At 37.4% G+C, this 23,214-nt stretch overlaps 1 protein-coding gene across 2 annotated transcripts in view; it reads left to right on the top strand.

The window, feature by feature from the left end:
• The window catches only part of NR1D2 (nuclear receptor subfamily 1 group D member 2), a 35,536-nt gene that overhangs the window by 3,843 nt on the left and 8,479 nt on the right, over nt 1-23,214 (top strand). For both annotated transcript variants that reach the window (XM_037845776.1, XM_037845783.1), the window contains exons 2-7: nt 8,199-8,465; nt 9,478-9,566; nt 14,695-14,839; nt 16,647-17,263; nt 19,710-19,895; nt 21,846-22,056. In XM_037845776.1, coding sequence (XP_037701704.1) covers nt 8,199-8,465; nt 9,478-9,566; nt 14,695-14,839; nt 16,647-17,263; nt 19,710-19,895; nt 21,846-22,056 — 1,515 coding nt within the window. The remainder of the gene's footprint in view (nt 1-8,198; nt 8,466-9,477; nt 9,567-14,694; nt 14,840-16,646; nt 17,264-19,709; nt 19,896-21,845; nt 22,057-23,214) is intronic.

Here is a 23,214-nt window from a genome sequence, read left to right on the forward strand (position 1 = left end):
GTGAGATGCATATGTCAAGAGACCATTTCAGAAGTGAGTCTGACTATAGGAAGAGCAGGTTCATACCACCTACCTCAAGACTGATGCCAGGCATATGCTTAATGAATACAATACTAGGTAAAAATGTTTACATTATTTACATTTTTGTCTTTAAAAATCATATGCATATAGTTGATTTTATGCATATTAAATTTGTGTATGATGAATAACATTCTATGTTTCATTAAGCACCTGTTTTCTCTTCTGGATGGTAAGCAAGCCCCCTGAGAGTTGTAACTGTGCTTTACTCCTCAGGGTTTCCCCAGACTGGGATATATATATTTGGTGTGTAAAAATATGTATCTGGTACCTAATTTCACCATGGCAGACTGAAAGTGACTTAAAATTCCTCTGCCTGTTTTTTCTTGTATGTAAATGGAAATGTCTTTCTGTTCTTTGGACTTCTTTTGTAGTTGTTTTTGTTTCTTTGTTTTTAATTCAATTTTATTGAGATATATTCACATACTATACATTCATCCAAAGTGTACAGTTGTTCACAGTACCATCATATAGTTGTGCATTCATCAATTACCCCAATCTATTTTTTGAACATTTTCCTTGTACCAGAAAAAGTGAAAATAAGAATAAAAAATAAAAGTAAAAAAGAACACCCAAATCTCCACCCCCCCCATTTTTCATTTAGTTTTTTGTCCCCATTTTTCTACTCATCCATACATACACTGGATAAAGGGAGTGTGATCCACAAGGCTTTCATAGTCACGCTGCCACCCCTTATAAGCTACATTGCTATACATCATCTTCAAGAGTTAAGGCTACTGGGTTGCAGTTTGATAGTTTCAGGTATTTACTTCTAGCTATTCCGATGCATTAAAACCTAAAAAGGATTATCTATATAGTGCGTAAGAATTCCCATCAGAGTGACCTCTCGACTCCATTTGAAATCTCTCAGCCACTGAAACTTCATTTCATTTCATTTTGCATCCCTGTTTTGGTCAAGATGTTCTCAATCCTATGATGTCGGGTTTTAGACTTGTTTTTGACTTCAGTATTTGGTTCTGTGGTTTGTTGGTGGCTCCTACCTAAAATAAGAGTGGGGCATCATTTCCGTTTAACAGATGAAGTTTTCATATCAGCAAGAACACATAAATTGCAGTTGTTACTTTGGGAATGTGCAGAATTCCCCTCTTAACTACTCCAGTATAGTCACCTAGATTGTTGTCAGAAATGTTGTCTCTCTCTGTTTGACTTGTGACTTCCTGGTAATGTTTTATACTGCTTGGGATCTGTCCATGTTATTAGATGTGGGCTTCACAAAGGCAGAGAGATAGGTCTTAGAAAATTTTCATGGCAGTCTTATTACCTGTAAAGCAGATGTACAGAGAATTACGAGACACTGTGCATGTAGGTGATCATGGTCTAGTTGAGGGATGAGATGGAAATAGGCAAAAAGTAGAAGGTTTAAATAAGAGTTCAGGACAGTGATGAAGAGATATAACCTTTGTGTCTAATGCATACTGAAAAAAGTCAGTAAATATTTATTCACGATGGAGGCAAGAAGAAAAGAAACCACAGTAGACCCTGGCAGAAAGGATAAGAATTACTTGCTTGGTCTTGGATTTGGAAAAATAATATATTTGTGAGGTCACTTTTTAAAAAAAAAAATTTGTGTGTGTGTGTGAATGTCAATACAACATACATACATAACAGTGATAACTTTCAAAGTACGATTTGACAAGTAGGTAGAGAGCAATTTTCAAAGAATGTCATGGGTCACCCTTCTACAACTTCACTATTTTCATTATTTTAAAATATAACATACATACAGAAAGGTGTTAACTTTTGATGTACAGCTCAACAAGCTGTTATATAGGTAATTTCAAAAGTTGTTACAGGTTACAGTTCCACAGTTTTATTCTTTGCTTACTATGCAATATAGGGTATATACAGAAAGGTGAAGACTTTCAAAGCACAATTCAACAAGTAGCTGTAGAGCAAATTTCAATGACTGTTGTAAGTTAAAGTTCCATCACGTCATTTACCTGTGAGGTCACTCTTGCAGTGTTTATCTTTTTGAAGGAAGAGCTTGAAATTATACCCTAAAAATTTTAAATGCCATTTCTTAAGCAGGGAGGTTTATAGTTGAGAAGAGTTCAAGGCCAGTTTTTAGAGGAGTTGAGGTTGTTGATGAAGTTGTGAATAATGATTTTGTAGTAGCTGTGAAGAGAGAATTAGCTTCAGCTTTGTTTTACTCTCTTCTAGCATGTGTTCTTCCTTCCAGCATCTTTTAACATGTACTGTAAATAAAGAGTCAGAAGAGCAAATAGTGAGTCTGGATTTCTTTTTTTTTTGTGTGCATTAATCTTGTATCCCGCTACTTTGCTAAATTTGTTTCTTAGCTCTAGTAGCTGTATCGTCGATTTCTCAGGGTTTTCTAGATATAAGATCATATCATCTGCAAACAATGACAGTTTTACTTCTTCTTTTCCAATTTGGATGCCTTTTATTTCTTTGTCTTGCCGGATTGCCCTGGCTAGCACTTCCAGCACAATGTTGAATAACAGTGGTGACAGCGGGCATCCTTGTCTTGTTCCTGATCTTAGAGGGAAGGCTTTCAGTCTCTCACCATTGAGTACTATGCTGGCTGTGGGTTTTTCATATATGCTCTTTATCATGTTGAGGAAGTTTCCTTCAATTCCTACCTTTTGAAGTGTTTTTATCAAAAAGGGATGTTGGATTTTGTCAAATGCTTTTTCAGCATCTATTGAGATGATCAATTGATTTTTCCCTTTTGACTTGTTAATGTGTTGTAATACATTGATTGATTTTCTTATGTTGAACCATCCTTGCATGCCTGGAATGAACCCCACTTGGTCATGGTGTATGATGTTTTTAATGTGTCTTTGGATTCGATTTGCAAGTATTTTGTTGAGGATTTTTGCATCTATATTCCTTAGGGAGATTGGCCGGTAGTTTTCCTTTTTTGTAGCGTCTTTGCCTGGTTTTGGTATTAGATTGATGTTAGCTTCATAAAATGAGTTAGGTAGTGTTCCATTTTCTTCAATGTTTTGAAAGAGTTTGAGTAAGATTGGTGTCAGTTCTTTCTGGAAAGTTTGGTAGAATTCCCCTGTGAAGCCATCTGGCCCTGGGCATTTATTTGTGGGAAGATTTTTGATGACTGATTGGATCTCTTTGCTTGTGATGGGTTGGTTGAGGTCTTCTATTTCTTCTCTGGTCAGTCTAGGTTGTTCATATGTTTCCAGGAAATTGTCCATTTCTTCTACATTGTCCAGTTTGTTGCCATACAGTTGTTCATAATATCCTCTTATAATTTTTTTAATTTCTTCAGGATCTGCAGTTATGTCACCTTTTTCATTCATTATTTTGTTTATATGGGTCTTCTCTCTTTTTGATTTTGTCAGTCTAGCTAGGGGCTTGTCAATCTTGTTGATCTTCTCAAAGAACCAACTTTTGGTGATATTTAACCTATTGTTTTTTTGTTCTCTATGTCATTTATTTCTTATTTTTTTTCTTTTTTTTTTCCTTCATTTTATTGAGATATATTCACATACCACGCAGTCATACAAAACAAATCGTACTTTCAATTGTTTACAGTACCATTACATAGTTGTACATTCATCACCTAAATCAATCCCTGACACCTTCATTAGCACACACACAAAAATAACAAGACTAATAATTAGAGTGAAAAAGAGCAATTGAAGTAAAAAAGAACACTGGGTACCTTTGTCTGTTTCCTCTATGTCATTTATTTCTGCTTTAATCCTTGTTATTTCTTTTCTTCTACTTGGTTTAGGATTGGTTTGCTGTTCATTTTCTAGCTTCTTCAGTTGATCCATTAGTTCTTTGATTTTGGCTCTTTCTTCCTTTTTAATATATGCGTTTAGTGCTATAAATTTCCCCCTTAGCACTGCTTTTGCTGCATCCCATAGGTTTTGGTATGTTGTGTTCTCATTTTCATTCGTCTCTATATATTTAGCAATTTCTCTTGCTATTTCTTCTTTAACCCACTGATTGTTTAGGAGTGTGTTGTTTAACCTCCAGGTATTTGTGAATTTTCTAAGTCTCTGATGGTTATTGACTTCTAATTGTATTCCATTGTGGTCAGAGAATGTGCTTTGAATAATTTCAATCTTTTTAAATTTATTGAGGCTTGTTTTATGTCCCAGCATATGATCTATTCTGGAGAAAGTTCCATGAGCACTAGAAAAGTATGTGTATCCTGGTGATTTGGGATGTAATGTCCTGTATATGTCTGTTAAATCTAATTCATTTATCAGATTGTTTAGGTTTTCAATTTCCTTATTGGTCTTCTGTCTGGTTGATCTATCTATAGGAGAGAGTGATGTGTTGAAGTCTCCCACAATTATTGTGGAAACGTCAATTGCTTCCTTTAGTTTTGCCAGTGTTTCTCTCATGTATTTTGTGGCACCTTGATTGGGTGCATAGACATTTACGATTGTTATTTCTTCTTGTTGAATTGCCGCTTTTATTAGTACGTAGTGGCCTTCTTTGTCTCTCAAAACATCCCTGCATTTGAAGTCTATTTTATCTGAGATTAATATTGCTACACCTGCTTTCTTTTGGCTGTAGCTTGCATGAAATATTTTTTTCCATCCTTTCACTTTCAGTTTCTTTGTGTCCCTGTGTCTAAGATGAGTCTCCTGTATGCAGCATATTGATGGTTCATTTTTTTTTTGATCCATTCTGCGAATCTATATCTTTTAATTGGGGAGTTTAATCCATTTACATTCAATGTTATAACCGTGAAGGCATTTCTTGAATCAGCCATCTTATCCTTTGGTTTATGTTTGTCATATTTTTCCCCTCTGTCTATTAATATCCTTTATTGTACCCATACCGAATCTCTTTAGTACTGAACCTTTCTCCAAGTCTCTCTGTCCTTTCTTTGTTTCTCTGTCTGTAGGGCTCCCTTGAGTATCTCCAGTAGGGCAGGTCTCTTGTTAGCAAATTCTCTCAGCATTTGTTTGTCTGTGAAAAATTTAAGCTCTCCCTCAAATTTGAAGGAGAGCTTTGCTGGATAAAGTATTCTTGGCTGGAAATTTTTCTCACTCAGAATTTTAAATATATCATGCCACTGCCTTCTTGCCTCCATGGTGGCTGCTGAGTAGTCACTACTTAGTCTTATGCTGTTTCCTTTGTATGTGGTGAATTGCTTTTCTCTTGCTGCTTTCAGAACTTGCTCCTTCTCTTCTGTGTTTGACAGTGTGATCAGAATATGTCTCGGAGTGGGTTTATTTGGATTTATTCTATTTGGATTTATTCTATTTGGAGTTCGCTGAGCATTTATGATTTGTGTATTTATGTTGTTTAGAAGATTTGGGAAGTTTTCCCCAACAATTTCTTTGAATACTCTTCCTAGACCTGTACCCTTTTCTTCCCCTTCTGGAACACCAATGAGTCTTACATTCGGACGTTTCATATTATCTATCATATCCCTGAGGTCCATTTCGATTTTTTCAATATTTTTCCCCAGTCTTTCTTTTATGCTTTCATTTTCCATTCTGTCATCTTCTAGCTCACTGATTCGTTGTTCAGCTTCCTCTAGTCTTGTAGTATGAGTGTCCAGAATCTTTTTAATTTGGTCAACAGTTTCTTTAATTTCCATAAGATCATCCATTTTTTTTATTTAGTCTTGCAATGTCTTCTTTATGCTCTTCTAGGGTCTTCTTGATTTCCTTTGTATCCCGTACTATGGTCTCATTGTTCATCTTTAGTTCTTTGAGTAGCTGCTCTAGGTGCTGTGTCTCTTCTGGTCTTTTGATTTGGGTGCTTGGGCTTGGGTTATCCATATCGTCTGGTTTTTTCATATGCTTTAGAATTTTCTGCTGTTTTTGGCCTCTTGGCATTTGCTGAACTTGATAGGGTTCTTTTAGGATTTGTAGACCAATTGAAGTCCTTATCTCTAATTTATCAGATCTACAGCTTCGTGGAGTACACTTTCTCTAACTAACCAGCAGGTGTTGTCCATGAGCCACCTGTTCTCCACAAGCCAGTTCTCCCCTGCTTAGCCTTTGTGGTGAGTGGGAGAGTGAGTCTTGTGGGGTCCAATTGGTGTACCAAGCTTGCGTGTGTAGTTGGTGTTGCCTGCCCTGTATATAGGGCGCGTTTCTGGGCAGTCAGGGAGGGGGGGGTGGCTCTAACAATCAAATCTCCCTGGTGATCCTAGAGTTTTAAAGCTGCTGCAATAGTCTAATCCTTCAGTTCAGTCCTGCCACAGTTTGTCTCTGTCACTGACCCACAAGTCCTTGGTATTGGTGTATGGCTCCTGAGACTTGCGAGTGGGTCCCTCTTCCAGGCTGTGCACCCCCTGGTCCTCTGTTGAGGGATGACTGTGCTATGTCACAGGTGAGTGCCGTCCCGCCAGGGCAGTTCTGGGCTGCTGGGCTGTGTAGGGAGGCTCCCAGTCTGCTCAAATGATGGCTGAATGGGGCTTTGTTAATTCACACTGCTCCACCTTCCCAACTCTGGGACAATCAGCTGAGGTTGCAGGGAAGGCTAATGTCCACGCCCAGTTTTGTGGTGTGTGCCTGTTATTTGAAGCACTTCCGTCACACTGGGTTGTCTGGGGCAGCTCTGGGCTATGGGGCTGGCGACGGGCAGGAGCGTTTCCTGTCCACCAGGATGATGGCTGTGAGCGGACACCCCCCTTTTCTTAGGAAGTTGTGGTGTTTAGTGAATTTTCTCAGCCACTGGATTATTGCCTTTTGTCTCAGAGCTCTCTTAGTTGTGCTCTTGACTTGACCTGCCCAAATTGCAAGTTTTTGAAGCTTTCTGTATTGGGCTTCTTAGAGTAATTGTTTTAGAAAAAGAAAAAAGGATTAAAAACAAGGGCCCTCCTCAGAGATCTAATGGGTTATTGAAATGCTGAGAGACAAAGCAATTAGGGCCATTAAGGAAAGGTCCACAGGGCAGAGAGATCAGCTTTTCTTTGGGATTTGCATATGAGCCTCAGGGCCTGAGCTCTGCCCTTCCCCTTTCTATGTTCACCAGAACTCCAAAAATCCTCCGCTTTTATTTTGGAGTTTTTCGTGTTGTTTTTTTTTTTCTATGCCTGTCTCCTCTCTGCTGGGCTGGCTGCTCTCAGATTCTCTGGTGTCTGGTCTCAGTCTATCTATGGTTGGAGTTTGGATCAGTAGAATGAGTTTCTGATAAGGGCTGCCACTGCAGTTCTCCCTTCTCCTTCCCGGAGCTGACAGCCCCTCCTCCCACGGGACTGAGCCTGGCAGGGAGGGGTGCGGGTCCCCTGGCCACAAAAACTTACAGATTTCGCTGATCTCAGCAGTTCCACGTTTTCATGAGTGTTGTATGAAGTATGCCCAAAGTCAGATTGCTCTGTGGTGTCCAGTCCACGCAGTTCCTGGCTTTCTACCTACTTTCCTGTTGGAGTAACTTCAGTGAAGAACGGCCGATGGCATCTAGAACACCTCTGTCAGCTGGGAAGGCTGGTGGCTGGCGTCTGCTGGCCCTTTGCTCCCGGGTTGTGTTTCAAAATGGCTTTCTCCAAAATGTCTCTCTCAGCTGCTCTCCTGGATTTCTTAAGAGCTGCTTAGAAACAAGTGTATCTGCAAGTCCAATGGCAGAAATTGACTGGAGAAGGGAGAGTGTGGAACAGGGGATTAATGGATATTCACAGAAGCCTTCAGGGAGCACCAAAACAGAAAGGGTGTGGGAGCAACAGCCATGAAAGTTCCCCATTTTTTAGATAAATTACTTTATCCAGTGTATCAAATGTTAACATCTGTTCTTGATTAACCTGTATTTTAGCCAAGTGCTGGGGAAGGTAAATGGTTAACTCATTGTTTCTAGGATTGTGTCATGTAAAGGTATAATGGATGAAACAAAGAGAGAACCAGAACCAGATTTCTTCATGGCCACAATTTGTTTACTCTGAGCTATGCAGTCCTTTTAGGAAAAAATAAGAAAATGAAAAGTTTTAGGCTTGGGTCTGCTTGTGTTCTGAACAATTAAGCCAGCAAGTAATTCTTACTTTTTAACTCAGTGGGAGTTAAGTGCAATTTGGGCTTTGTGGAAGCAGAAAGAATAACTTTTACTTTTGTTGTATGCAAACGTTTAATATTGGTAGTCCCTCAGCTTTGCAAAAATAGAAAATATATATTATCTTGTTTGTAATTATCTGATTCCCCCCTCTTTTCTAGGAGGTGTGATTGCCTACATCAGTTCTTCCAGTTCAGCCTCTAGCCCTGCGTCTTGTCACAGTGAGGGTTCTGAGAATAGTTTCCAGTCTTCCTCCTCTTCTGTTCCATCCTCTCCAAATAGCTCTAACTCTGACAACAATGGTAATCCCAAGAACAGTGATCTCTCCAATATTGAAGGTATCCTGAAGAATGATCGAATAGATTGTTCTGTGAAAACAAGCAAATCAAGTGTACCTGGGATGACAAAGGGTCATACTGGAGTGACAAGTAAGTTACTTCAGTTTTCTAAAGGTTTCTACTGATAATTGCAGGTGGGGAAAAATTTGTTAATTTCATTTGTGGGACCATTATATTGTATGTTTTCACTTCTGGATAATCAAAGATCAGTAGTTATACAAGAAATCTAAGGGCTGTTGATTCTTATCCCAGAGCAAGATAATGTGGTTATGTACTCTGCCTGACCTTATTTCTTCCAGGTTACTCCCTTTTACTACAGGTTCAGAGTTACTTTTCTCTTGGACTCTTTGAGTACTGAATCCAGAAGAGAGTACTTGCTGGTTTTAGTAAGGGGTTACTTTAATGAAGTTGGAACTAGGAACATTTTAGATCAGGAAACAAAGCAGGAGTGGGATAACCAAATGAGTAGTAGAGGGATTTCGATTCCTGAGTGAGTATGGAGGTAAGGGGGCCTGGTATAGGGGAGGCAATGGAAGGAATGGCACCTATCTGAACTGAACTGAATTTTTATCTTTTGCACTAATAAAAATTTAATATCATAAAAAGTTTTTTTAAAAATAGCATTTTTTAAGCCATTCACAGTTAAAGTGGAGATGAAATTATAAGGCAGCCATTCATGGAATGATTTCATGTTTACAAAGCTGCTTGTAGGGACACCTCCTTGTACCTTTTATTGATTGACTTCTCTGCCTCACTTCTTAATTCTTATTTATGAGATTTGTTTGCTTAGTTCTGATTGTATATCTGGTTTAAATAAAGTAATTCCAGATTTCCAAAGTTTCAGCGTATGTTTAAAATCATCAGAAAGGGGAGGGAACCCCTTTCTGAGATATTTTTGGCAGTCCCATAAGATGTGTTGAAAAGAAAACTATGATTTCCTTGGATTCGATAATTTGGTATAAAGATTTTTCTTTTACTTTATTAAAGTGGATATATATTTTCTTAAATACTTGCAAGTTGAATGAAATAAAATGTTCATTTGGAAAGAAAAACAGTTGAAGTGTTTCTTCTAGCTTTTCACTTCGGTCTGTTTGTGCCCTAGAATTTAGTGGCATGGTTCTACTGTGTAAAGTCTGTGGGGATGTGGCGTCAGGATTCCACTATGGAGTTCATGCTTGTGAAGGCTGTAAGGTAAAGCATACTTTTGTTTCTTTAAGCTTGAAGAAATTAAAGATTAAAGAAATTGAGGCTAGGTTTTCCAATTTTCACATGTGATTATTTGAAAGGGAGTGAGAAATCAGCTGTTCCTTTTTATTATTTTATGCAATGTAGGAACATAACTTGTTTTAGAAAATATTATTCTTAATTCAGTGAAAGTATTCCTTTTTAAAGATTTTAATTAAGATAAATTTGTGCCTCAGTCAAATGTACTTAGGGTATGAAACTAAGCGCACAAATGCTCGTTCATTTACATGTCGGGCACTGCCCTAGGTGGTGGGAAACAGCAAGGAGCAAAACAGACAAGGCACTACTACCTTGTTGGAACCTAGTTCAAATCAAACTTTGAATTAATTCTTATCAGCTACTTTGACATTCTGACATGTGAGGTACTGGGAGTTGGGAATAATTCCTAGATACTTATAAAAATGTGGTGTCTTCATAAGTAATGCCAATTGAGTAAAACAATTTTGGATATAAATTGAGTACTTGAGGAAGCTACATTTTATTAGTAAATTTAGTATAATATTACTTAGTTATCACTATTGGAGTGTTCATGCAATTAAGAATAAGATAGTCTATACCTCCCTACTTACACCCAGAGCATCTCATTTTTATCTGGCACAATCCTTTCTCCCGAGTATCAAAGCTTAAACTGATCAAGACACATGTTCTTCCTATTTTTGACTTAAAGCCAAAAGCAGGAATCCAGTTTGATGGGATATGGAGGTTGAGCAAGATAATGAAATATACATGATGAAAGAGGAAATCTTTTCTAGGGTGGCTCTGAATGAATTGCGAGTTTGATAGCTCTTAATGGCTGTGTCACTTTGCAAGACTAGTCAGCATTTTAAATAGATGAAGCACTTTCCCACTGTTTTAAACATTCTATAATTTTTTTTTCTTCTTCAAAAATGTGGAGTAATTGTGGGGCAGGCTTTGTTTTACTTTGTATCTAGAGAAACAGAAGCACAAAGCAAAGGGAGCCTACTTGTGCATCTGATAAATACATGTATCTGTTCTGTACCCTTTAAAAATGTGTCTAGTACAGAACTTCTAGTGTCAAAACAAATATAGTACCATGGTAATAAAATATAAAATTGTTGTTTCCCACAACTACTTAATATAAATTCATAAAATGTGTGGTTAATTATGACATTTAAGGAAAAATGCAGTTTAAAATAATTTAGATAATTGTGTTCTTGAGCTTTCTGTTCTTCCCTGGACCATTAAGCTAGAGATCTTTGAAGATCTGTCATAGAGCATGTATTTAAATTGTTTTTGTAATAAAGGTTGCCATTGGTAGCCATCTACTTTCTGGGAACTCTTTTCTTGGATAATTAGTTGGTTTATGGGCTGTAGTGCAACATTTACCTGTTGCTGACTTGTAACCAGGAACATCTGGCCTATTTAAGTAGGACTTGCTGACATTAGCAGGTAAATATCCAGGAAAGACCACTTTCTATTAATGTAATCCTGAGTTCTAGTGGGGGAATTAGAGCTATCAAACACACCTCTCTATCAGCTCTTTAAGAATCGGTCATTCTTTGAAGCTTATTAGAAAGCCGCAGTAGTCAAAACAGCATGGTACTGGCACAAAGATAGACGTACTGATCTATGGAATCGAATTGAGAGTTCGGAGATAGAACCCCAGATCTGTGGTCGACTGATCTTTGATAAGGCTGCCAAAACCACTGAACTGGGACATAACAGTCTATTCAACAAATGGGGTGGAGAGTACTGGATATCCATATCCAAAAGAATGAACAAGAACCCCTACCTCATACCCTACATAAAAATTAACTCAAAATGGATTAAAGACCTCAATATAAGAGACAGTACCATAAAACTTCTAGAAGTTAATGTAGGGAAACATCTTCAAGACCTTGTATTAGGAGGTCACTTCTTAGACCTTATACCCAAAGCACAAGAAACAAAAGAAAAAATAGGTGAATGTGAACTCCTCAAACTTAAAGCTTTCTGTACCTCAAAGGAATTTGTCAAATAGGTGAAGAGACAGCCAGCTCAATGGAAAAAAATATTTGGAAACCATGTATCTGACAAAAGACTGATATCTTGCACATATAAAGAAATCCTACAACTCAGCAACAGTAGTACAGACAGCCCAATTATAAAATGGGCAAAAGGTGTGAAAAGACAGTTCTCTGAAAAGGAAATACAAATGGTCAAAAAACACATGAAAAAATGTTCAGTTTCATTAGCTGTTAGGAATATGCAAATTAATACCACAATGAGATATCATCTCACACCAATTAGGTTGGCTGCCATGAAATAAACAGGAAACTACAAATGCTGAAGAGGATGTGGAGAAATTGGTACTCTTATTCATTGTTGGTGGGACTGTATAATTATACAGCCACTCTGGAAGTCAGTCTGGCAGTTCCTTATAAAACTAGATACGGAGTTACCCTTGGATCCAGCAATTTCACTTCTTGGTATGTACCCGGAAGATCTGAAAGCAGTGACGCGAACAGATATCTGCACGCCATTGTTCATAGCAGCAATATTCACAATTGCCAAGAGATGGAAACAGCCCAATGTCCTTCAACAGATGGGTGGATAAACAAAATGTGGTATATACACATGATGGAATGCTATGTGGCAGTAAGAAGGAATGATGTCGTGAAACATGTGACAATAGGGATGAACCCTGAAGACATAATGCTGAGCGAAATAAACCAGGCACAAAAAGAGAAATATTGTATGTTACCACTAATTGAAAACTGTGAAAAATGTAAAATAAATGGTTTATATTGTAGAATGTAGGGGACCTAGCGATGGACAGCAAATAGTGAAGGGGGAACGATAATCTAATAAGGACAGATAAGTTATGGAGGGTGTATTAGTTAGGGTTCTCTAGGGAAACAGAATCAATGAGAGGTATCTATGACTATAAAATTTATAAAAGTGACTTCATGCAACTGTGGGTATGCATGAGTCCAAATTCTGTACGGCAGTCAGCAAACCGTCAACTCCAAGGAAGATGTCTGATGAACGCCTCAGGAAACGAACCGGCAACTTCAAAGAACTCCTCAGGAAATGAACCGGCAACTTTGATGAACTCCTCAGGAAACGCTTCGCTGGGCAGTCGAAGAAGAAGTGAAGGTCCTCTGTCTGTCTCGCTTATAAGTCTTCAGCTGATTAATTGGATTAAATCCAGCCAATTGCATTCTCTCATTATGGAAGACACACCCTTTGGTGAGTCATCAGTCACAGCTGCAGTCAACTGACTGATGATTTAATAAACCAGCCTGTTGGTTTATTAACCAGCCACAATTGTTAGGCCAGTGCTTGCTTGACCAGACAGCTGGGCACCATTACCTGGCCAAGTTGACACATGAACCTAACCATCACAGAGGGTAAACTTAATGTCTGGGAATGCTCAGGAATGACTATGGTTTGTTAATTTCTGGGGGGTGTGGTAGGAACAAGTTCTCAGAAATGTAGTTATTTTAGGTTGTTTTTTATTCGTTTGTTGGATCATAGTCTTTATTTTCTTAGGGTAGGATGAGGAACATATTGGAAGCAATGTAGTTATTTTAGGTTATTTGTTTTTTCTTAGTCCTTTGTTTTGGTTTTGTTTGAAATGTTTTTTTTATTGTTTGTTTTTTAATGTTTTGATAAAGTTAAAAAAAATGAGTGTGGAAAAAAAAGTAAATGAACAATGGCGGGAAGAGGGGAATGGAATGTTTTGGATGTTTTTTATTCTAAGTTTTATTTTTTTTGGAGTCATGAAAATGTTCAAAGATTGTGTTCATCAGTGCACAACTATATGATATTATGAACAACTGATTGTACACTTTGAAGGATTGTATGTTATATGAATATATCTCAATATAATTGCATTTTAAAAAAAGCCAAAAGCAAGCAAAATTAATTTCAATAATATTTTTATTTAATCAAATATATAAAAAGTATTATTTCAACATGTAAATAGTTTTATGACTATTAAGGTAAAGTTTATTCATATAATGAAGTACATTGTGCATAATTTAAAAAAAAACCAGTCATTCATATTTCAAGAGTTTTGGAATTTGTATGTTTTGAGAGTATGAGATGGAAAATATAGCAGGTGGTACGGTCTGGTAACAGTAAAGTTTTAGTCCAAGATGTGCTTAGGGCAAGCACAAAGAATTTCCAAAAGGAGAAGAGTTTTGTTTGATTAGTAGTCATAGGTGTTTACTAATACCAGTAAGAATCCAATTAAATTCTGTGTTTCAGTATAATATTTACCTCTGTGTGCCAGTTTGAATATATTGTGTCCCCCAAACACCATTATCTTTGATGTAATCTTGTGTGGGCAGGTGTTATCAGTGTTGATTAGATTGTAATTCTTTGAGTGTTTCTTTGGAGATGCGCCCCACCCAGCTGTGGGTGATGACTCTGATTGGATAATTTCCATGGAGCTGTTGTTTCGCCCATTCGGGGTGGGTCTAAGTTGAGTCACTGGAGCCATATAAATGAGCTGATGGATAGGGGAACTCAGTGCAGCTGTGAGTGACATTTTGAAGAGGAGCTACAGCCAAGAGGGACACTTTCAAGCACAGGAGCTGCAGATGAGAGACAGTCTGAAGACAGCCATTGAAAGCAGACTCTTGCTCTGGAGAAGCTGAGAGAAGACAAATAATCCCAGTTGCAACTAAGAGTGACATTTTTTGAGGAACTGCAGCCTAGAGAGGAACGTCCTGGGAGAAAGCCATTTTGAAACCAGAACTTTGGAGCAGACACCAGCCACGTGCCTTCCCAGCTACCAGAGGTTTTCCGGACACCATTGGCCATCCTCCAGTGAAGGTACCTGATTGCTGCTGTGTTACTTTGGACTCTTTATGGTCTTAAGACTGGACTCTTTATGGTCTTAAGACTGTAACTGTGTAACCAAATAAACCCCTTTTATAAAAGCCAGTCCTTTTCTGGTGTTTTGCATTCCGGCAGCATTAGCAAACTAGAACACTCTGTTTAAATCCAAAATTATTTCTCAGGTAGCTGGTGAAGTACTGGATAGTTAGGCATTGGGGCAGTGCTCATAAGGAGTTCATCTGGATAATATTGAATGGATAAATACCTCTTCCTTCGTTTCTAGGGTTTCTTTCGAAGAAGCATTCAGCAAAACATCCAGTACAAGAAGTGCCTGAAGAATGAAAACTGCTCTATAATGAGAATGAATAGGAACAGATGTCAGCAGTGTCGCTTCAAAAAGTGTTTGTCTGTTGGAATGTCAAGGGATGGTATGTTCCCAGTTTAACGATTGTCCTTCTTAAAGGATATGGCTCTTGACTTTTATTCCTTAGCATAAACCAGAACTGTAAGTCACTTAACAGTGATTGTCTTGTGCTCACTGTGAAGCGGAGTTCAGAAAATAGGTCTTTATGTTTCATAGGATAACAAATTCATTGAAGTCAAAGTTTAGCATTATCAATTCAGAAACAGCTTTTGGCTCAACTTCCTTTGTTGCTTCTTGTGGAGACCCATTGTTTTCTATAAAATTTGATTGCTTTTTTTAATTCTAAAAAAAAGATTTAGTTTTTCTTGATGTAGGGATCCTTGGCTCTTTCTTCTTGATTTCTTAGCATTATGTTGGTAAGAAGTTTCTCTCACTTTCTCAGCCCTAAGATGGTAATGTGCTTTTGGGGCTCAGCTCCTGAATGCATGGAAAGGAGATGCAAAATTGAAGGATACAGTAGGGTCTGGAGTGAAGATGGTTTGCTCAATTCTGGCATGATCCATTATCATGGAAAATAAAGGTTGTCGTAATTTGTTGTGGGACTATTAGTGTCAGTATATGACGTCTTTGGAAGATTTGAGTCTTCTTTTGTGCTTAGGGAAATCATTTTTGAATAGCCTCATTCTCTTCTAAGTAACATAACAGAGGGGTATGATATTTCAGGGGGATTAGTCTAATGGAATTAATTAAGAATTGCTAAGAATGGACATGATAAATTATCAGGGAAAGTTCATTTAAATAATCCCTTAGCTTACCCTAACTCTGCTATCTGCTAATACAGAAATAGAGTATTGCAATAAGAAGTTTCTTGAATAACCAATTTTGGTAATTGATGTTTCGGATTTTCAATTACCTGATAATTTTTTATAGCAGTAGAAATGCTAATCTAAAGTTGATGGGTATTGTGCGTTTATCAGAAGTATAAAAATGGCACTCTTGTGAAGGAGGGAGAAGAGGTAGAGTGTGAGACATAAAATTGTCTTTGATAGTGATAATGTCAGAGGCTACAATTAGATTAGTAAGACTTTCTTGCTGGGTAATTATATTGAATTTTTTTAAGAATCTCTGTATAAACATTAGACTAGAAAGAGGCTTTCCTTTTCTTTCTCTCAGGGGTTAGGATTGTTAGAAACAGGACACATTCTAAGAGTAGCTTTTAAAAGAATGGAGGAAGGACAGTCTCATTTTAATTTATTTCATTGATTTTAATTAAAATCTAGCAAGTTTATTTTCAATAACTACATTTCTTTGATCATGTCTTTTGTTGTTCATTTGTTTTGAAGATACCCTTTTTTAAGAAGACAGAAAAGAAGAGAGCAGCTCATTTAGTAGTTATTGGGTCTTGAGAATAAGGCTAGGAAAATGAATTGCCAAGGGTCAGATGTTCAGGGAATGATTGTACCTGTTAGGGTCCATAACATTAATGGATGTGGGTAGCTGAATTCCGCTTGTCTTTTTGAGAACAGAGCCTTCAGCTTTGTTAATAAGGCGCTATGTAATAATGCTGGTCTGTTTAAATTATAGTTTTTATTGAGCAATTTTATATTTCTTTCTTAGATTTAGCTTATAAAGTACCAAAGATACATATCTTCTCCTTAACTTTGTTTTGGGAGACAAATGAAAAATTCTGTCCTCCTCATCCTCTTTGGTACATCAGAAACATAACTAGCAAGTTTAGAATAATTTGGGCCACAGATACATAGACATTCATTACTTATATGACATAGCTATCAAAGATAATTTTACATTATTCTTTTGTACTGACAGGTCTTATTTGGAATATAGACATTAAATATCTTTTTCTTCTTTAGCTGTTCGGTTTGGTCGTATTCCTAAGCGTGAAAAACAGAGGATGCTAATTGAAATGCAAAGTGCAATGAAGACGATGATGAACAGCCAGTTCAGTGGTCACTTGCAGAATGACACAATAGTAGAACATCATGAACAGACAGCCTTACCATCCCAGGAACAGCTGCGACCCAAGCCCCAGCTGGAGCGAGAAAACATCAAAAGCTCTTCTCCCTCTTCTGATTTTGCAAAAGAAGAAGTGATTGGCATGGTGACCAGAGCACACAAGGATACCTTTATGTACAATCAAGAGCAGCGAGAAAACTCAGCTGAGACCATGCAGCCCCAGAGACGAGAACGTATTTCCAAGAATGTGGAGCAGTATAATTTAAATCATGACCATTGTGGCAGTGGGCTTAGTCATTTTACCTGTAGTGAGCAGAATCTCAATGGACAATACAAAGGGAGGAACATAATGCATTACCCAAATGGGCATCCCATTTGTATTGCAAATGGACATTGTATGAACTTCTCCAATGCTTATACTCAAAGAGTATGTGATAGAGTTCCGACGGATGGATTTTCTCAGAATGAGAACAAGAACAGTTACCTGTGCAACACTGGAGGGAGAATGCATCTGGTATAGTGAAATCAATTTTTTTGCTCACCTTGAATCAAAGAAAGCTTTGAAGTTTTTCTTTTATTTGGGGGATATACCAGCTTGGGAGTGTGGTATAGGAAAACCCAAGAGATTTACAGAATCAATTTTGTGCAGAATTTTAGTTCAAGTAATTTTAGTATCAGTTGTTAAATGACTTACATTCACACACAGTCAGGTACAAGTATGTGGTATGACTGAGAATAAGATTGGGATTAGGGTTTTATTTAAGATGTGTATCATGCACAATTGGTTCTTTAATTCTTGGAAATCCCTTTCAAAATTTAAGAATTTTGATTCATCAGCATCTTACTAGCTTTGGGATGTTCACAAAGGGCTGATCTTTTAGCTTGCCACAGTCAGTAGTTCTTTGATTCCATGGAAAGAGTTTTCTTTAGCCATTATAAAGCAAAAAAGTCTTTGAACATAGAATGAGAAGTATTGTTTAAGAATTTAGGGATATTTTAATTTCACAGGCTAGTTTCTGAGGATTTGCTTAGATTTTGTCCTATGAGATTAATTCATATTATTCAAGGTTTTTTTTTTTTTTATTAAATGCTTACAGCATTATACATGAAAATATAATATTCATATTTAGACCCAAAATTTCATCGAAAAACAGCAGTATTTCACCACTTCCAGTTTAAACCATGAGGTCCCTTGATATAGTTCTTGGTATGTTCTACAGACAGGTAATTAAAATTTTTTCTCTTCATTTTCAGAATAGTCTACCCCAGTCCTCATGTTAGATTATTTTTGCCTTGTAAGTATTTGATTCCATTGATCTGAAAGGCAACTTTATGTTAGATTTAGTAAGGGTGGAAAAATCTATAAGCATTTAGGTTCTGGTTTTGTGATGTTCTTTACAGTTACAGAATCATTCCATTCCTGAATTTTCTATGGATTTAGTGAAAATTTTTGGGCTGATTTACTAATAGAGTGTATGGTGCATGTTTCATGATCTTAGTTTTTAACTTCTTTGACATCCTATTTTTCCCTCACCCAGTCCCTCATTTAGAAGGTATACTTTGTATCTCCAGTCGTTGTTTCCTAACTGAACAAGTGGAGGTTAGTGGTCATGCCACTTTTATGAAATAAATGGCTAGTGATTGTTTTATAAAAAGTGAGGCACCTCAATATCCTTTACTTCCTCTTGGAAATTATAACATATAATTCTGCCTATTTAGAAAAAAAGTAGTAGTTTTTCCTAGGCCTATGTTCTGGTTTGCTAAAGTTGTTGTTATACAAAATACCAGAAATGGATTGGCTTTTATAAAGGGGATTTATTAGATTACAAATTTGCAGTTCTAAGGCCTTGAAAATATCCACATTAAGGCACCTCACTGAAGAAAGGCTGATGGCATCTGGAACACATTTGTCAGCTGGAAAGGCATGTGACTGGTGTGTGCTGGTCGTTTGCTCCTGGGTTATGTTTCAAAATGGCTTTCTCCAAAATGTCTCTGGGCTCCTGTCTCTCTTAGCTTCTCTCTCTCAATTCCCATGCATCCTTGCTTGTCCTCCCATGGCATTTCTCTCTGAGTGTCTGGGGGTCTTCTCTTCTCCAGGGCAAACTCTGGGCTTCATCTCTTAGCTTAGCATCTCCAAATGTCCTTCTGTCTGCATCTTCCAGCGTCTCCAATCATCTGGGTCTATATGTTGCTTCTCCTGGGGGCAAACTCTGAATTATGTATTTTATCTTCTCTCCAAAATGTCTTTCTCAGCTTTTCTGAGCTCCTTGTTTCTGTGGACTCTCTTAAAGGACTCCTGTGATCTAATTAAGACCCACCCGGAATGGGCAGGGTCACACATCCATGGAAATAATTTAATCAAAGATCTTACCCACAGTTGGGTGTGTCACATCTCCATGAAAACAGTCAAAAGTTTCCACCCAGCAAGATTGGATTAAAAGATCATGGCTCTTCTGGGGTCCATAACAGTTTCAAACCAGCACAGCCTGTGACTTCTAAATGTTTGGATAAATCACTAAACCTCTCGGAGTGCCATTTCTTCATCTAAGAAATGATTGTATATCTGCCATAATTAACTCACAGGGTTGAGAATCAAATATGTGGGAATTTGTTTTGAAAACTGTAAAGCACTGTATAGCAGCATAAGGTGGCTGTGTTAGAAAATAAGCTCTTAGCCTGTACAACAGGTTTTTCATATAGCTTATTATGGATGTTATTATTTTTTTTGGCTTAGACTACCTTTTTTTACAATTATAAGTTAATTGCTGTTTAACTTAGGTTGCCTTAAGGCTTTCTATAGTAAGGAGAGTAGCAGGGATAAAGTGCTAATATCAGAAGATTGTGCTTGTGTTTGGGAGTCACGTTCATGTTGGAGTTTTAATTAATGGTTGAGATACTGCTTTTGAAATTTATTTACCATCTCTCACAATTTAAGAGTTTTTCTGTTTTGTTTACACTAGGTTTGTCCAATGAGTAAATCTCCGTATGTGGATCCTCATAAATCAGGGCATGAAATCTGGGAAGAATTTTCTATGAGCTTTACCCCAGCAGTGAAAGAAGTGGTGGAATTTGCAAAGCGTATTCCCGGGTTCAGAGATCTCTCTCAGCATGACCAGGTCAACCTTTTAAAGGCTGGGACTTTTGAGGTAGGTTTTATTTATCATAAATTTTCATGAGGGACTGTAGTATTTTATTTTCATGAGAGTTTTCATTATTTTCTAAATAAGTTTTTATTAGTCCAGAGGCTAAAACTACCAACAAAAGAATGACAATTTTGGGATTGTGGGAAGAGACAAGGTAGATCCAGAATTACTTAGGACTTGAAATATAGGTGCTGTGTATCCTAGGATCCACCCAGGTTCTAGTATTGCCTTCAGCTGTGGTCTGAGCAGTTTCTGCAGAGTGTCAGACACCTACTGGAAGCCTTGCCTGGCATTTTACTGTGCTTGGTATAGAATAAGAAGAGTGAATTGAGTGTGGTTTTTGTCTTTTAGAAGATTATAGAATATTTTGAGGATGTATCAGACATGTCTTATGTGCTACTTTGGATTCTCTTAGCCTCACCTTACTCTGGGATCCTTGGCTACTTTTTCTGCTCTGGCTTTTCTTGAAGTGATGCATTCTGCCTGGGCCTCGTGCAGCCACTGCTACCAATCAGTACCTTTCCTTGGCCTTAGCTGCCTCTCACCTCCTGTGTGCCCTAGGGCTTCCCCATTGCTGCTGAAGTGTGGGAAGCCTCAGGACCTGCTCACTTATGCACAACCCAGGAATGGAGGATGGTGGTGGGGAGTTGATGTCCTGAGGGCCAAAACCTTGAACCTTTGATCAAAGATGGAAGGGAGCCAGGACCATCTCTCTGGATGGTCCTACAAGGTTGACTAATCAGTTGCTCTTGATATCACATGGTAGCCAGCTGAGTAAAGCACCCCCTAATATTTGCTCTCCCTGCATCCCTCCCTCATTTCCTTTTTTCTCACACCTGCTTTCACACATACAATTCACTTCCCTCATAAGCTTTTGCCTCAGGCTCTTTTTTCTAGCGAACCTGGGCTAGGACAGAGAACAAGTCATATTTGTAAATAAAGTAGCTATGGAGCAATACAAAGATAACACATAGAGATTAGGAATTTCATTTTAAAAGGAAAACATTAGATACCAGATTTTAAAGCCAGAAGGGATGTTGGTGATCAAGTTCAAGTCACTCATTTTGGAGGTTAGGTAACTAAGGCCCAGAGAGGTACAGAAACATTCTTGTATTACCAGTAAATCATAACATGTACGGGAATAAAACACAAGTCCCTGGTCTCCAGGGCTTATATTCTTTCCACCTGTGATTTGTCTTGGGCTTGCTGTGCTCTAAAGTTAGCACCATCTTTAAAGAAAGCTCACTCTCTTGGATCATCTTGAGTGAAGCAAGTTATTGCTTGGGAATGCTGCAAAGGGAAGGTATTTGTTCAGTGTTCCTCTGGTTGTGAGAGAAATGTGTGACATAAATGCCACCATTTAGTATAATGGAGTGCTGTAGCTAAGCAATATGTAATTTTTGACTGATTTGGTTTGGATTTCAATTATGACTTGATGTTTAGAACACTTTTATTGTATTAGTTCTCTTTGGGTTATGGTTTCTTGAAATAGTCTATTCGAGTTCATCTGGTACATTTGCCATGGCTATATTTGGTGTTCTCATGTTTCCACATGTTGCTGTATTAAAATGTGGCCTAAATAGTTGGTAGCCTAAAGAGTTCCTTTAATGCCTTTGGGCCAGAGCCCAGTTTTAAACTTCTTGGCATTATTGCCAGCTTTATTTCTAATTTTGCATTTCAGAATCTTTATTAGTAGAGTTTCAGAGTATAACAGGACTCAACCATTCTGTCATTGGTGGTTGGAATTTCTTTTGATGTTCTTCTTGGAATATTTATTTCTTTGATAGATAATTTGCTTTAAGAAAGTGATTCTGGATAAAAATAAACTTAGTTTTTCTTTTGCAGCTTTCTTTTATATGTAGGATATTTCTTAACTGACATGAATACTGAGTTATTTCTTTAGTACTATTATTGAACTTCTCCCAATACACTTAAGTCTTTTTCTTTTTCCAGGTTTTAATGGTACGGTTTGCATCATTATTTGATGCTAAGGAGCGTACTGTCACCTTTTTAAGTGGAAAGAAGTATAGTGTGGATGATTTACACTCAATGGGAGCAGGGGATCTGCTAAACTCTATGTTTGAATTTAGTGAGAAGCTAAATGCCCTCCAACTTAGTGATGAAGAGATGAGTTTGTTTACAGCAGTTGTCCTGGTATCTGCAGGTAAGAAAGCTGGGTCAAAACTGTACCACACATAGAATATAGTGACCAAATAGGGAGAAGGTGGCAGTTAAGTAAGTTCAACAATCTATATGGAGGGGAGAAGGTCCTGAGGAAGCTGCTAAATTATGTGAACCTATTGTTTTTACAAAATTAATTTTTTTTCCATCATGATGGTAAAGTCAAAGTGTTATAGTAATAAAATAATGTTTAGACCTGCACCTCACATGTACCACTCTTAGTGTTTAGCGTTTGTCCATAATTTTTAAAAAGTCTAAATATGTATTTCATAAATTTATTTTTTGGACAATTATGTAACTCCAAGTAGGTTATTCTAATATGAATCCAACTTTTAATTAAAATAATCCAGGTTACTTGAAAATTTTAAGCATATCAAAAGATATTAGTGTATTTTGTTACGAAGATTGGTGAATTATGAGTTGTAGGCTTTAGCCTAGCTCTGCCACTGAATTTTCTGTGTGATTTGGAAAAGTTATTTTATCATTTTGGTCTTGGCTTTCTCATCCTGTTAAATGAAGGGGTTGCACCATGTGAGCTTAGCATGGTGTAAGTCATAGAATACACACTGTGAATGAATGACCACGACTTTTGAATCCTTAACATTTAATGTTTATTTATATGACTCATTGGTGATGTTTCCCAATTTCCCTGCCACCTTGCATTTATATTGCAGTTATTTCTGACTAAAGTATTTTAATTCAGACAGTAACAATTAAGGTAGAGATTGTTACTCTCAGTAACACTGAGTGAGGCACAGTGACTTTTCTGGGGATACCTAAGTAAGTGTCGGTCATTTTTAGGTTTATCACTAACTGTATTTTAAAACATTTGTTGAGAATTTTATAGTATTTTGATAGGACTTGCATTGTTTCCTATTTGAATGTTTCCTACTGTGTAAAAAGCGTTGTGCTAGACATTGTGAGAGCTATAAAATATAACTTAGGGCTCCTGATTATGTGGCTAACCTATACATAATAACTTTTAGGGAGTGCAAATTCTTTGTATATCTTAAAGGGCCTGTACACTAGTGATATAAATAAAGGCAATTTATTGAGCCTAATTTGGCTACCTTTCCTGACTGTTTCTTCTTAGGAGCTGAAAACTCATTTATGACTTGGGAATAGTATGAAAGGAATATGT

Source organism: Choloepus didactylus, chromosome 1 (assembly GCF_015220235.1).
Source record: "Choloepus didactylus isolate mChoDid1 chromosome 1, mChoDid1.pri, whole genome shotgun sequence".
NCBI classification, from domain to species: Eukaryota; Metazoa; Chordata; class Mammalia; order Pilosa; family Megalonychidae; genus Choloepus; species Choloepus didactylus.